Source organism: Oncorhynchus clarkii, chromosome 28 (assembly GCF_045791955.1).
Source record: "Oncorhynchus clarkii lewisi isolate Uvic-CL-2024 chromosome 28, UVic_Ocla_1.0, whole genome shotgun sequence".
NCBI lineage: Eukaryota > Metazoa > Chordata > Actinopteri > Salmoniformes > Salmonidae > Oncorhynchus > Oncorhynchus clarkii.
The window spans coordinates 37,166,810-37,182,905 of NC_092174.1; the positions used below are offsets into that span (position 1 = coordinate 37,166,810).

Below are 16,096 nucleotides of genomic sequence, written 5' to 3' on the forward strand. Positions count from 1 at the left end.
ACTTGGAGTCAGTGAGGAGTCACTCAAGGTCATGCTGGGGTGAAGTGATCACTTGAGACAGAAGACAGTGGTTGCCTATGAAATTGTAATGCAGAGACGAAGAGAAGAAGCCACTTTAGACTATTGGGATGCACCCCTAGAACTATTATGGAAGAAACTGACCACTCAGTTACTCTTCAATTTCATCTATTTCTATGTGTACTAGTAACTGAGGCAAAATATAATGTTTACAGTTGAATCTTACCCCAAAATCTTACCCCAAAAGGTCACCTCTTTACATTTTGTAGCCTAGAACCTGTCAGGGAAATTCAAAGCTATGTTTGGCCAGACATGCAGACCTAAGGGCTTATGGTACAAAGCCCCCATCAGAAGGTATTGACAGGGGCAATAGTCTGGATTGGATTTGTCTGAAACCAATGCTTGACTTGGACTGAAATAGGTGCCAGTACTCATTTTGGGTGCTGGTACTGTTTATATTTAGGTGCAGGAGCTCCACAACACAATACATTGAGCTAATATTCTATAAGAGGAACAGGAGCTTAAGCAGTAGAACATTTGAGGTGCCGGTACCTTATCAACACTCAGAACATAGAATATAGTTTAGTTTGAATTGACTTTGAGAGCACAGTTTGGTGCCTTTCATCCTTGGAGTATAAATTCATGTTCTGAGTTGAACCGTTTATACAGTAGACAGTGTGTTTGAAACAGTTATTCATAATTGAGAAAAGAAGACGTGAGTCAGACTTGGGTCAGGATTCTCTGTTTTCTGAAATCCTTCTTCGTCATTAAACCGTCACCGTTGACATTTGATAAATGTTTATTTTTTCAAGAGAGTTTGACCTTCAGGAGAATACAGGAGTTGTTATTGGGATTTGTGAATGTGACAAAAATATCTCTGTTGTGTTTTTGTGCGGTGTGAACAAATTTAAGGGGTCATAGTAAACCCGCTTTGAGTGTAACAAGGACAAGAGAGCGAGAAAGAGAGAGAGCAAGAGAGAGAAGCAGAGAGTGTGAGAGAGAGAGTGCTTGGCACAGGAATAATGAAATAAGTGGTTTGGTTCTGAAGTACTCTCATAGTGCTCTGATTCATGCAGCAAGAAGGAGAGGGACAAAGACAGACAAACAGAAAACACCCACACTAATCTCTAGTTGCCATGGTGAGAATTAAATGATCATCCTCCCTTACAAAACATTTCCATTGAGCAGATGCTTTTGTTTTATCCAGAGCAACTTACAATTTGTGCATTCACTTTAAGATAGCTAGGTGGGACAACCACAGTCATAGTAATTAAACATGTTTAATCAATAAAACAGCTGTCAGCAAAGCCAGTGGTAGTGACATAAAGACAAGTGGTAGTGACATAAAGACAAGTGGTAGTGACATAAAGTCAGTGGTAGTGACATGAAGACAAGTGGTAGTGACATAAAGTCAGTGGTAGTGACATAAAGACAGGTGGTAGTGATATAAAGACAAGTGGTAGTGACATAAAGACAAGTGGTAGTGACATAAAGACAAGTGGTAGTGACATGAAGACAAGTGGTAGTGACATAAAGTCAGTGGTAGTGACATAAAGACAGGTGGTAGTGATATAAAGACAAGTGGTAGTGACATAAAGACAAGTGGTAGTGACATAAAGACAAGTGGTAGTGACATAAAGACAAGTGGTAGTGACATAAAGACAAGTGGTAGTGACATAAAGACAAGTGGTAGTGACATAAAGACAAGTGGTAGTGACAGAAAGCCAAGTGGTAGTGACATAAAGACAAGTGGTAGTGACATAAAGACAAGTGGTAGTGACATAAAGACAAGTGGTAGTGACATAAAGACAAGTGGTAGTGACATAAAGACAAGTGGTAGTGACATAAAGACAAGTGGTAGTGACATAAAGACAAGTGGTAGTGACATAAAGACAAGTGGTAGTGACATAAAGACAAGTGGTAGTGACATAAAGACAAGTGGTAGTGACATAAAGACAAGTGGTAGTGACATAAAGACAAGTGGTAGTGACATAAAGACAAGTGGTAGTGATATAAAGACAAGTGGTAGTGACATAAAGACAAGTGGTAGTGACATAAAGACAAGTGGTAGTGACATAAAGACAAGTGGTAGTGACATAAAGACAAGTGGTAGTGACATAAAGACAAGTGGTAGTGATATAAAGACAAGTGGTAGTGACATAAAGACAAGTGGTAGTGACATAAAGACAAGTGGTAGTGACATAAAGACAAGTGGTAGTGATATAAAGACAAGTGGTAGTGACATAAAGACAAGTGGTAGTGACATAAAGACAAGTGGTAGTGACATAAAGACAAGTGGTAGTGACATAAAGACAAGTGGTAGTGACATAAAGACAAGTGGTAGTGACATAAAGACAAGTGGTAGTGACATAAAGACAAGTGGTAGTGACATAAAGATAAGTGGTAGTGATATAAAGACAAGTGGTAGTGACATAAAGACAAGTGGTAGTGACATAAAGACAAGTGGTAGTGACATAAAGACAAGTGGTAGTGACATAAAGACAAGTGGTAGTGACATAAAGACAAGTGGTAGTGACATAAAGACAAGTGGTAGTGACATAAAGACAAGTGGTAGTGATATAAAGACAAGTGGTAGTGATATAAAGACAAGTGGTAGTGACATAAAGACAAGTGGTAGTGACATAAAGACAAGTGGTAGTGACATAAAGACAAGTGGTAGTGACATAAAGACAAGTGGTAGTGACATAAAGACAAGTGGTAGTGACATAAAGACAAGTGGTAGTGACATAAAGACAAGTGGTAGTGACATAAAGACAAGTGGTAGTGATATAAAGACAAGTGGTAGTGACATAAAGACAAGTGGTAGTGACATAAAGACAAGTGGTAGTGACATAAAGACAAGTGTCAAGAGAGGTCTTTGTTAAATTAGTTGGATTTGGATACAGTTCCCTGGTGTTATGGATTGAGGTATTGTACTTACAGCCCACTGCTTCTGTTGATGGAGATTGAAAACGTAGTAAACATCTTTCCTGTGTGTCACACTGATCAATCCGTTTAGGGAGAACGTCAGCGCTGCGGACGTTGTTCACTTTTCCCCCGTCCTGACTACTAACTAGTCCAGCTGGAATGTTTTACACAAATCTCCCACTGACATCAAACGCTTGGGTCACGGAAAAACTTCATCTCAGTTGTTCCAGAACTAAAATCTTGAGTACCATTTATGCTATGTAGTCTGAGCTTACAGAGAAAGGTCTGAGCCATGCCTACAGAGGATGGGTTCTGTACACAGACTCTCTAACCTGTTTTGTGTGTTCTTCTGACAGACGTGGATGACTGCCAGTCCAACCCGTGTCTCAACGGAGGTACCTGCATCGACAAGATCGACTCGTTCATCTGCCTCTGTCTGCCCAGCTACGCAGGAGACACCTGTGAGAAGGGTAAGAGAGTGCGTACACACTGGTCAACACACTACATAGCAGTGGAGGCTGCTGAGGGGAGGACGGCTCATAATAATGGCTGGATCGGAGTTAATGGAATGGCATCAAACACCTGGAAACCATGGAAACCATGTGTTTGATGTATTTGATACCATTCTACGTATTCCGCTCCATTACCATGAGCCTGTCCTCCCCAATTAAGGTGCCACCAACCTCCTGTGCTACTTAGTCAATACACACAGCCTAAACAGAGAGAGATATAGATGATCACTTTCATCTGAAATACACAGAAATAAGTGGCATTTGCACATCCAAATGATACAGTGGAATATCTTAACTGAGCTCCCACCCAAGTAATTTCCCCATGAAGTTAGTCCCTTATGAAAATAACGCTCTTGGTGTCCAAGTCTCCTTGCTCAGTGTTGTTATGTGTAGTATCAGCTGAGGTATCAGAGGCTAAAGTCCCAGAGAGCACTATTTCACTGCAGTATCACTCACCGGCTATCAGGCAGTGTATCTGTCTGTACCTGTCACTATGCCGCAGAGAGCTGGCTGATGGATGTACACCGAAACACACACATACAGCCAAACTAGCACAGATACACACACTCTCAAATGAGTGCAAACACACACACCTCGCTGGATTCAGAGTCAGTCTGACAGCCCACACCTCCTCATCTGCCCCCCTCTGTGTGTGCAGAAACACTAATATCAATGAGGGTTAATGAACCCATAACCCTTGGAGTTATTAATGAGACCTCATAATGTAGAGATAGGAACAGCGTGTGCTGAGAATGGAAATGGAGGATCCATGATTGCAGGTTTAATGGTTCATTCAGTCTCAATGTTATTAAAGTGTGGCCTTGCAGGTCCTGAGAGGCACAATACTGAATGACAGGTTGAGAGGGTGTAACAATAATCCTCTCTCCTTCCCTTCACCTCTCTCTCTCTTCTTCTCTCCACTCCTCTCTCTTCTTCTCTCAACTCCTCTCTCTCCTTTCCTCCACCTCTCTCTCTCCTTCCCTCCACCTCTCTCTCTCTTCTTCTCTCCACTCCTCTCTCTCCTTCCCTCCACCTCTCTCTCTCCTTCCCTCCACCTCTCCCTCTCCTTCCCTCCACCTCTCTCTCTCTTCTTCTCTCCACTCCTCTCTCTCCTTCCCTCCACCTCTCTCTCTCTCCTTCCCTCCACCTCTCTCTCTCCTTCCCTCCACCTTTCTCTCTCTTCTTCTCTCCACTCCTCTCTCTCCTTCCCTCCACCTCTCTCTCTCCTTCCCTCCACCTCTCCCTCTCCTTCCCTCCACCTCTCTCTCTCTTCTTCTCTCCACTCCTCTCTCTTCTTCTCTCCACTCCTCTCTCTCCTTCCCTCCACCTCTCTCTCTCCTTCCCTCCACCTCTCTCTCTCTTCTTCTCTCCACTCCTCTCTCTCCTTCCCTCCACCTCTCTCTCTCCTTCCCTCCACCTCTCTCTCTCTTCTTCTCTCCACTCCTCTCTCTCCTTCCCTCCACCTCTCTCTCTCCTTCCCTCCACCTCTCTCTCTCCTTCCCTCCACCTCTCCCTCTCCTTCCCTCCACCTCTCTCTCTCTTCTTCTCTCCACTCCTCTCTCTCCTTCCCTCCACCTCTCTCTCTCCTTCCCTCCACCTCTCTCTCTCCTTCCCTCCACCTCTCTCTCTCCTTCCCTCCACCTCTCTCTCTCTTCTTCTCTCCACTCCTCTCTCTCCTTCCCTCCACCTCTCTCTCTCCTTCCCTCTACCTCTATCTCTCCTTCCTTCCACCTCTCTCTCTCCTTCCCTCCACCTCTCTCTCTTCTTCTCTCCACTCCTCTCTCTCCTTCACTCCACCTCTCTCTCTCTTCTTTTCTCCACTTCTCTCTCTCCTTCCCTCTACCTCTCTCTCTCTTCTTCTCTCCACTTCTCCCTCTCCTTCCCTCCACCTCCACCTCTCTCTCTCTTCTTCTCTCCACTCCTCTCTCTCCTTCCCTCTACCTCTCTTTCTCTTCTTCTCTCCACTCCTCTCTCTCCTTCCCTCCACCTCTCTCTCTTCTTCTCTCCACTCCTCTCTCTCCTTCCCTCTACCTCTCTTTCTCTTCTTCTCTCCACTTCTCTCTCTCCTTCCCTCCACCTCTATCTCTCCTTCCCTCCACCTCTCTCTCCTTCCCTCCACCTCTCTCTCTCTTCTTCTCTCCATTCCTCTCTCTCCTTCCCTCTACCTCTCTTTCTCTTCTTCTCTCCACTTCTCTCTCTCCTTCCCTCCACCTCTCTCTCTCTTCTTCTCTCCACTTCTCTCTCTCCTTCCCTCCACCTCTCTCCCTCTTCTTCTCTCCACTTCTCTCTCTCCTTCCCTCCACCTCTCTCTCTTCTTCTCTCCACTTCTCTCTCTCCTTCCCTCTACCTCTCTCTCTCTTCTTCTCTCCACTTCTCTCTCTCCTTCCCACTACCTCTCTCTCTCCTTCCCTCTACCTCTCTCTCTCTTCTTCTCCCCACTTCTCTCTCTCCTTCCCTCCACCTCTCTCTCTCCTTCCCTCCACCTCTCTCTCCTTCCCTTCACCTCTCTCTCTCCTTCCCTTCACCTCTCTCTTCTCTCCACTTCTCTCTCCTTCCCTTCACCTCTCTCTCTCTCCTTCCCTTCACCTCTCTCTTCTCTCCACTTCTCTCTCCTTCCCTTCACCTCTCTCTCTCTCCTTCCCTTCACCTCTCTCTTCTCTCCACTTCTCTCTCCTTCCCTTCACCTCTCTCTTCTCTCCACGTATCTCTCTCCTTCCCTTCACCAATCTTCTTCTCTCTGTCACTGTTCCTCTTTTCCTCTATCGTCCTACTCTCCTTTCTCTCTTCATCACTTATCTTTTTCACTCAATCTTCTTCTCCCTTCCTTGCCTCCTTCATTTGTCTTTCTTTGCCCCCTCCCGTCTTCCATACTCTAACCTCTCTTTCCTATCCCTGTCTGCTTCCTCTATCCCTCAATGCTCTCCTTTCTCATCTGCTCTCTCTAGATGTTGAGGGTTGTGAGCATGGATGGAGGAAGTTCCATGGCCACTGCTACAGGTACGTGAGAAAAAAGAACTGACAACGAACCTACCCTCTAAACATTCAACTGTATCAGGGGTGTCAAACTAATTTCCCCCCGCGGGCCACATTCGGTCTTCACCGAGCTCCGGAGGGCCACACTTAAAATGGATCTGGCCCGCGGGCCTTGAGTTTGAGACGTCATCTATCATCTATTTTTAGCCTTGGTAGCTGAGGGATGAAGGAATCTTGCATTGAGCAACAGAAATGTAAAGGTAATTTTCTATTGAGCCGACGTACGCAACATTTATGATGAATGCAGAACATTGCCTTTACATTTAAATCACGCTGTAATGCTGAATATTGGATTGAAAATTGCCCTACTATTGATCTAACAAAAACCTGTTTTCCTCACTTCAGGTACTTCTCTCACAGACACACCTGGGAGGATGCAGAGAAGGACTGCAGAGAGCAGAGCGCCCACCTCAGCAGTATCGCCTCGGTCACCGAGCAGGAGTTCATCAATGGGCTGGGCCATGATAACGCCTGGATCGGCCTGAATGATCGCACAGTGGAGGAGGACTTCCAGTGGACTGACACCAATGACCTGGTGACGTTCTATATTTCTCTCTGTCAATAACAGCTCATGTTATACTGCATTGTATGTGATATATACCTGTACTTGAACCTCAAAGCTGGAACACTTTGTGTGTAAAGTGTGTCTTTGTACAACATATGATATATATACGCCATTTAGCAGACACTTTTATCCAAAGCAACAGTCATTCATACATTTTAAGTATGGGTGCTCCCAGGAATTGAACCCACTATATTGGCGTAGCAAGGGCCATGCTCTACCAACTGAGCTACAGAGGAGCAAACATAGGATCCCATGTATAAACAGCTGAGTATTACTTTATAATAGATTTAAAGCCAAGATTAATACAATGTGACATACTGTAAGTGTGTGGTATTGTGTAGGTGTATGAGAACTGGAGGGAGAGCCAGCCTGATAACTTCTTTGCGGGCGGAGAGGACTGTGTGGTGACCATCGCCCATGAGGAGGGCAAGTGGAACGACGTGCCCTGCAACTATAACCTGCCCTACATCTGCAAAAAAGGCACAGGTAGGATCACAGGACTTAATAACTTCTTATGGCTGCAGGGGCAGTATTGAATAGCTTGGATGAAAGGTGCCCAGAGTAAAACGGCCTGCTCCTCAGTCACAGTTGCTAATATATGCATATTATTATTAGTATTGGATAGAAAACACTCTGAAGTTTATAAAACTGTTTGAATGATGCCTGTGAGTATAACAGAACTCATATGGCAGGCAAAAACCTGAGAAGAAATCCAAACAGGAAGTGGGAAATCTGGGGTTGGTCGATTTTCAACCCAGCCCCTATTGAATACACAATGGGATATTGGTTGTGTTGCACTTCCTAAGGCTTCCACTAGATGTCAACCGTCTTTATAAACTTGTTTGAGGATTCTACTGTGAAGTGGCACCGAATGAGAAAGGAATGAGTCAGGTCTGCCATGAGCTGACCATGCTCTGACCATGCGCGTTCACATGAGAGGGAGCTCTGTTCCATCGCTCTTCTGAAGACAATGGAATTCTCCGGTTAGAACATTTATTGATGTTTTATGTTAAAAACATCCTAAAGATTGATTCCATACATAATTTGACATGTTTCTACGGACAGGAACGGAACTTTCTGACATTTCGTCTGCAACTAGGGAACGCGCTTCATGACTTTGGATTTGTTTACCAAACGTGCTAACAAAAGTAGCTCTTTGGACATAAATGATGGACATTATCGAACTAAATCAAACATTTAATGTGGAACTGGGAATCCTGGGAGTGCCTTCTGATGAAGATCATCAAAGGTAAGTGAATATTTATAATGCTATTTATGACTTCTGTTGACTACCCAATATGGAGGATATCTTTTGGGCTGTACTTTTGAAAGCTGTACTCAGATTATTGCATGGTTTGCTTTTTCCGGAAGGTTTTTTTGAAATCTGACACAGCGGTTTCATTAAGGAGAAGTGTAGCTATATTTCCATGTCTACAACCAGCTCCATGGTACAACCAGCTCCATGTCTTCAGAAAGGAGCAGGTAGGATCACAGGACTTAACATAGCCATGGTGCAACCAGCTCCATGTCTTCAGAAAGGAGCAGGTAGGATCACAGGACTTAACATAGCCATGGTGCAACCAGCTCCATGTCTTCAGAAAGGAGCAGGTAGGATCACAGGACTTAACATAGCCATGGTGCAACCAGCTCCATGTCTTCAGAAAGGAGCAGGTAGGATCACAGGACTTAACATAGCCATGGTGCAACCAGCTCCATGTCTTCAGAAAGGAGCAGGTAGGATCACAGGACTTAACATAGCCATGGTACAACCAGCTCCATGTCTTCAGAAAGGAGCAGGTAGGATCACAGGACTTAACATAGCCATGGTGCAACCAGCTCCATGTCTTCAGAAAGGAGCAGGTAGGATCACAGGACTTAACATAGCCATGGTGCAACCAGCTCCATGTCTTCAGAAAGGAGCAGGTAGGATCACAGGACTTAACATAGCCATGGTACAACCAGCTCCATGTCTTCAGAAAGGAGCAGGTAGGATCACAGGACTTAACATAGCCATGGTGCAACCAGCTCCATGTCTTCAGAAAGGAGCAGGTAGGATCACAGGACTTAACATAGCCATGGTGCAACCAGCTCCATGTCTTCAGAAAGGAGCAGGTAGGATCACAGGACTTAACATAGCCATGGTACCGGTAAAACAATAAGAATGCATTTACAATAGCGTCCTCAATACGTGTATTTTTTTAAAGTAAATGTTGGGTTCCTACTGGATAGCGGATTTAAACTGGGCTGTGGCTAGAAACAGGATGTCATGTTCATTTGGAGGAACAAAGTCATCATGGCAAATAAGGATTTTGGAAATAATACATTTCCAATGTACTCTACGAAGCCTTGTATCCTCTGGGGATTGCTCTGTTTTGTCAATAGAATGTCTGGCGAGGAAACACGCACACTTGACATCAGAGTGTAAGAGCATAATGACAGTTTTATCAACTCAAGTTGCCAAAATAAATATTGCCTTTTGATGAAACATGTCAATCACAGTGTTTAGTTCAACAGGTTATTTATTATTGACTAGTGGGAGACACATTGTCAAGCCAGACAGACAGACAGACAGACAGACAGACAGACAGACAGACAGACAGACAGACAGACAGACAGGCAGGCAGACAGACAGACAGACAGACAGACAGACAGACAGACAGACAGACAGACAGACAGACAGACAGACAGACAGACAGACAGACAGACAGAGTTATATTTCAAAAGCACTGATATTCCCCTAGATACAACCCGATCAATATGCAGGCTGTCAAACCTCAATAGGCACAATGCACTCTCATATTTTCCTCCATGAAGTGTGAAAAGATAATAAAGCTTCAACATTGCTGACACAACAAACAGAAGTCTGAATCACATTTACAGTTTTTCCCAATTGTTAACACACGTTTGCTGAAACTACATCTCAGGTAGTCAAAACACAAAACAGTTAGCCAGTTTCCCCAGTGGGCAGTGTTGTATGGTCCAAGGGTGGCATGGAGCTGGAGGTCCCCATTGTGGCTCATAGCTGCGCATATGGTGACATTTCTCCCACGCTGGCCAGGTACAGTACCTCAGTGATGGCGCGTTGACCAATGATGTTCCTTCCTCCCCTCCTCGTCTTTTCTAAATTGAATCCAGCCTCATCTATGAGTATGAGTTCCTGGGGGATGGGACTTGCATCCAACTCCATGATTCTCTGAAATGACAGTAAATACTGTAATTGCTGTGTAGTAAAGTTCACTGGCAACATCAATGAGTCTCTAATGTTTCAAGAGTGTAATACTATTACATTGCTTACTTACACATTCGTACCGTTTATCCTTCACTCTTTGGGAATTCCTTTCAAATGGGACTCTGTAGATTTGCTTCATCCAGAGATTTGTTTCTTAAGGATGTGGCATATGGTTGGTCACCTCCCTCTGACATACTGTAGGTAACTCTGGGTCTTTCCTGTAGCGGTCCTTATGAGAGCCAGTTTCAGCGCTTGTTGATTGCAGCTTCAACCCAGAGTTACCTATGCTGCAGAGGATAAGTTCATTAGAGTTAACTGCACCTCAGATTGCAGCCCCAAAAATGCTTTAATATGGTCCACCATTGTCGCTCAAATTTCATCAGAGATTACTCTCCTTGTTCTTGGTCTTCCTCCACCTCTACAGTACCTCTACCGCTACCTCTACCACCTCTATCTCTACAGTACCTCTACCTCCACCTCTACATTACCTCTACCTCTACCTCTACAGTACCTCCACCTCTACCTCTACAGTGCCTCCACCTCTACCTCTACAGTACCTCCACCTCTACCTTTACAGTACCTCCACCTCTACCTCTGCAGTACCTGTACCTCCACCTCTACCTCTACAGTACCTCTAACTCTACCTCCACCTCTACAGTACCTCCACCTCTACCTCTACAGTACCTCTACCGCTACCTCTACCACCTCTACCTCTACAGTACCTCTACCGCTACCTCTACCACCTCTATCTCTACAGTACCTCTATCTCCACCTCTACCTCTACAGTACCTCTACCGCTACCTCTACCACCTCTACATCTACAGTACCTCTACTGCTACCTCTACCACCTCTATCTCTAGAGTACCTCTACCTCCACCTCTACAGTACCTCTACAGTACCTCTAACTCTACCTCCACCTCTACAGTACCTCCACCTCTACCTCTACAGTACCTCTACCTCCACCTCTACAGTACCTCTAACTCTACCTCTACAGTACCTCTACAGTACCTCTACAGTACCTCTACCTCTACCTCTACAGTACCTCTACCTCCACCTCTACAGTACCTCTAACTCTACCTCTACAGTACCTCTACAGTACCTCTACAGTACCTCTACCTCTACCTCTACAGTACCTCTACTTCCACCTCTACAGTACCTCTGTACCTATAACTCTACCTCCACCTCTACAGTACCTCCACCTCTACAGTACCTCCACCTCTACCTCTACAGTACCTCTACCTCCACCTCTACAGTACCTCTAACTCTACCTCTACAGTACCTCTACAGTACCTCTACAGTACCTCCACCTCTACCTCTACAGTACCTCTACCTCCACCTCTACAGTACCTCCACCTCTACAGAACCTCCAACTCTACTTCTACAATACCTATACAGTACCTCTACCTCCACCTGTACAGTTCCTCCTCTACTTTTACAGTACCTCCACCTCTACAGTTCCTCCACCTCTACAGTTCCTCGACCTCTACCTCTACAGTACCTCCACCTCAACCTCTACCTCTACCTCTACAGCACCTCTACAGGTACTCCACTTCCACCTCCATCTCTACATTTACAGTACCTCCACCTCCACCTCTACGCCTACATTACCTCTACCTCTACAGTATCTCTACCTCTACAGTACCTCCACCTCTACCTCTACCTCCACCTCTACCTCTACAGAACCTCTACCTCTACCTCCACCTCCACAGTTTCTCTACAGTACCTCTACCTCCACCTCTACCTCCTCAGGACCTCTTCCTCCACCTCCACAGTTCCTCTACAGTACCTCTACCTCCTCTCTACCTCCTCAGGACCTCTTCCTCCACCTCTTCAGTTCCTCCACCTCTACCTCCACAGTACCTCCACCTCTACAGTACCTCCACCTCTACTTCTACATCTACAGTACCTCTACCTCTACAGTTCCTCTACCTCTACAGTACCCCCACCTCCACCTCTACCTCCACAGTACCTCTACTTCTATAGTACCTCCACCTCTAACTCTACAGTACCTCCACAGTACCTCTACCTCTATAGTACATCCACCTCCACCTCTACCTTTATAGTACCTCCAACTCCACCTCTACATTACCTCTACCTCTACAGTACCTCCACCGCCACCTCTACCTTTATAGTACCTCCAACTCCACCTCTACATTACCTCTACCTCTACAGTACCTCCAACTTCACCTCTACATTACCTCTACCTCTACAGTACCTCCAACTTCACCTCTACATTACCTCTACCTCTACCTCTACAGTACCTCCACCTCTACCTCTACAGTGCCTCCACCTCTACCTCTACAGTACCTCCACCTCTACCTTTACAGTACCTCCACCTCTACCTCTGCAGTACCTGTACCTCCACCTCTACAGTACCCTACAGTACCCTACAGTACCTCTACCTGCACCTCCACCTCTACAGTACCTCTACCTCCACCTCCACCGCTACAGTACCTCTACCTCCACCTCCACCTTTACCTCCACCTGCCAAGTTTGCTTACATTGTTCTCCAAACACAGGAGTACTCACCTGTGGCCTTTTTATCCATGAGTTACAGATTTGGTGTATGGCTCTACTAAATGAGTTACAGGTTTGGTGTATGGCTCTACTAAATGAGTTACAGGTTTGGTGTATGGCTCTACTAAATGAGTTACAGGTTTGGTGTATGGCTCTACTAAATGAGTTACAGGTTTGGTGTATGGCTCTACTAAATGAGTTACAGATTTGGTGTATGGCTCTACTAAATGAGTTACAGGTTTGGTGTATGGCTCTACTAAATGAGTTACAGGTTTGGTGTATGGCTCTACTAAATGAGTTACAGGTTTGGTGTATGGCTCTACTAAATTAGTTACAGGTTTGGCTGAATATTCCTCATGGGCCAGTGTGTAATAGGGAAAAACTGTAACATTTCCAGTTGATCTAAACAGAAACCTTTGTCTCTTTCTGTTGCCGTTTTATCTCACCCCACATGTTCACTTGGACTGCAAAGCTAACATTTGCCATCTTGTTTAAAGCTGGCATTAAATTGCCAGTGACTGTCTTGCCCTCAGATCTATTCTCTGAAATCCCACCATGCATTTCTGTGTCAGGTGCCCTGATGTAACTGTGACACTGGAATGAGACCCAGAGCAAGGATTTATGGGATAGCCTGAAGCCTAGCTCCTTGAGGAGGGAGGGAGGGAAGAGGGAGGGAGAGAGATTATCGGAGCTGCCTTGGCTCTCTATTGCTTCACAGAGCACTGCGCCATCTGCAGAGCACCGCGCCATCTGCAGAGCACCTGTCCTCGCGTATAGGATTCAGTAGCAAGTGTTTCACCTATGGAGAAAAAAAGAAATTGCAAGCCAGACACCATAGATACAGTACACACTGTATCTTCTTCGATGTTGCTCAACACTGAATTGACTTAAATGAATTGACTGAATTGACTTAAATGTTCATCTTGTCCCGTCTGACAGTGCTGTGTGGAACCCCGCCCGCTGTGGAGAATGCCCATCTGATTGGCCGTCGGCGGTCTCATTATGACATCCATGCGGTGGTGCGTTATCAGTGTGCCGAAGGTTTCTACCAGCGCCACATCCCCACCGCGCGTTGCCGGGCCGATGGCACCTGGGACCGGCCCAAGATCATCTGCACAAAGTGTGAGTGACAAACAGCAGATTATTTTTTTTAAACGTGTCTTATGCAACCTTTCTTCGGATAACAAACCTTTATTCACCCAGGTAGGCTAAATGTTGTTACTGCACCAATTTTGAGGTGTAACTACTTGTGTTCCCCTCCCTCAGCTCGGCGATCCCACCGGTACCGCCGCAACCACCGCCACGGCCAGCGCCGGGAGCGTAGGAACCACAGGAGATACGGAGGAGAGGCACACATGGAGAGGGGAGAGGACACACACAGCCAATACTGAACCAAATACTACACCTCCCACAATGCTCTGCGCCTGACCGCTGACCTATCCTGGGGCTGAGGGGATCAACCCCTCACAATGGACAGTAGTTGACATCTGAACGTTCTCTTTTCCTGACCTATTTCAGTCTCTCTCTTTGGATTGAAATCTCACTTGAGATGCTGTATGTGTGCAAAACTTTAACTTTCATGCAAATGACCGATTGACATCAGTGCAAAAAAGGCTCTGTGTTACGCACCCATATCTCATGTTTGGATTTGTCCTTTTTTTTGTTGATTTTGTTTAACCCATGTCCATTACTTACAACAGTAATAGTCTCTCTCTCACTAACACGGTCGCTAATACTGTAACTTAGAAACAGCAAATCCTTGGCATGTCTATGAATAACCTATTCTCACTGTCGAAACATAAATACAGTGATGTGATAAATACAGTGTGTGTGTGTGTGTGTGTGTGTGTGTGTGTGTGTGTGTGTGTGTGTGTGTGTGTGTGTGTGTGTGTGTGTGTGTGTGTGTGTGTGTGTGTGTGTGTGTGTGTGTGTGTGTGTGTGTGTGTGTGTGTGTGTGTGTGTCTGTTCATGCGTGTGTATGTGTGTGAGAGAAAGTGTGTATCCTATGCGAGTGTGTTTTTATAAGTTTGAAGCTTGTTCTACATCTCAGAACATCCTAATGTTTGTGTTCTGTTTATAAAGCACAGATTTAATTAATATGTTAGCTAGTTAGCTTTCTGTCCCAATTAACCCAGAGCTTTTGTCTGTATCCTGTACTTGTTATGTTCCCGTAGGGCTCCTGAATAGTAGGGCTGTTTTATTATTCAACTTATGTGCCATTTTTTAATATTTGCTAACTTTTAATGTCACGTCACTATTTATTATGGACTAGTTAATATATGTGGATTTTTTTTTGTTTACATAATCCAACAAGGCAATGTAATACCTGTTTTCTTTAATGTACCATTCTCTTACAATCAAAATGTGTTAACCAAAAAACAAGTTAACCCTTTGATTGCCTGTACTGTACTGTAAATACTGTGGTTTTTGTTTGTTTGTTATTGACTGACACCTGATTGATACCTGACCCTTGTCCAGCCATGTGTTTCCCATCGGCATCTCAACTAATATTCTAAAACAGCCCCATCGATCTAAATGGAATAAAATAGGATAGATTGAAGTACTACGGACTGAGACAAAACATTCCCAAGATATCTACTCGATCGTCAATAGACCCAGTCTTTGCACGGCTCCAATATGTGATGGGTAGGATGCCATGAATCTGGTCCTTGATTGGTCGTCACCCCTTTTTTGGTGTTGTTATGATGTCCTGTCCAGCTGTTGTGTTCCATTCTTAATAAAGCTTAAAAAAACAAACAAATGAACGACGACAGTGTGTCTGGTCAGTTTTGTGATTGAAGCTGGGCTCTAGCTCTAGTATTTCTATTTCTTTGTATGTTTCTACCACATCGCTGTACCTCAGACACGGAAGACTGACAGCAGCTTGTAGCTAACCCATGCCTCCTAAACCTGCATCCAGGAACAAAACAAAGCATTTTAACATCTTCTACTAATTTACCAGCTCTGTTGTTCACCTCACTTCATTCTCCGCCCAGAGAAAGTCCATTCAGACCAATAGTTTTCATTCTGTCGGGAACAAACAGGACATTTTCTCCTCTCTTTGGTCTCTGTTTTGAATGGATTGTGGAGGGAAAATACATGTAAGAATGGACCCTATAGAGGAAAATACATCTAAAAGAATCAACCCAATAAAATAAAGTTAATCTAAAGGAATTGGTCCATTGGTCCAATACCACCACTGCTAGACGACCACTGCTAGTTTAATCTCACTTTGGGTTGTCACCTCTTGGCTCAGTTGGCTCTGAGACCTGACCACCCTCTCTGTAACTGTGA

General features: G+C 44.9%; 1 protein-coding gene across 1 annotated transcript in view; it reads left to right on the forward strand.

Moving 5' to 3' along the window:
• LOC139387404 (neurocan core protein-like) overlaps nt 1–15,562 on the forward strand; it is a 129,100-nt gene extending 113,538 nt beyond the window's left edge. Inside the window, exons 15-20 of the mRNA XM_071133557.1 lie at nt 3,303–3,416; nt 6,404–6,455; nt 6,837–7,026; nt 7,398–7,542; nt 13,742–13,924; nt 14,069–15,562. Of these exons, the coding sequence (XP_070989658.1) occupies nt 3,303–3,416; nt 6,404–6,455; nt 6,837–7,026; nt 7,398–7,542; nt 13,742–13,924; nt 14,069–14,193 (809 nt within the window). The 3' untranslated portion in view covers nt 14,194–15,562. The remainder of the gene's footprint in view (nt 1–3,302; nt 3,417–6,403; nt 6,456–6,836; nt 7,027–7,397; nt 7,543–13,741; nt 13,925–14,068) is intronic.
• Nucleotides 15,563–16,096: the final 534 nt, after the last annotated feature.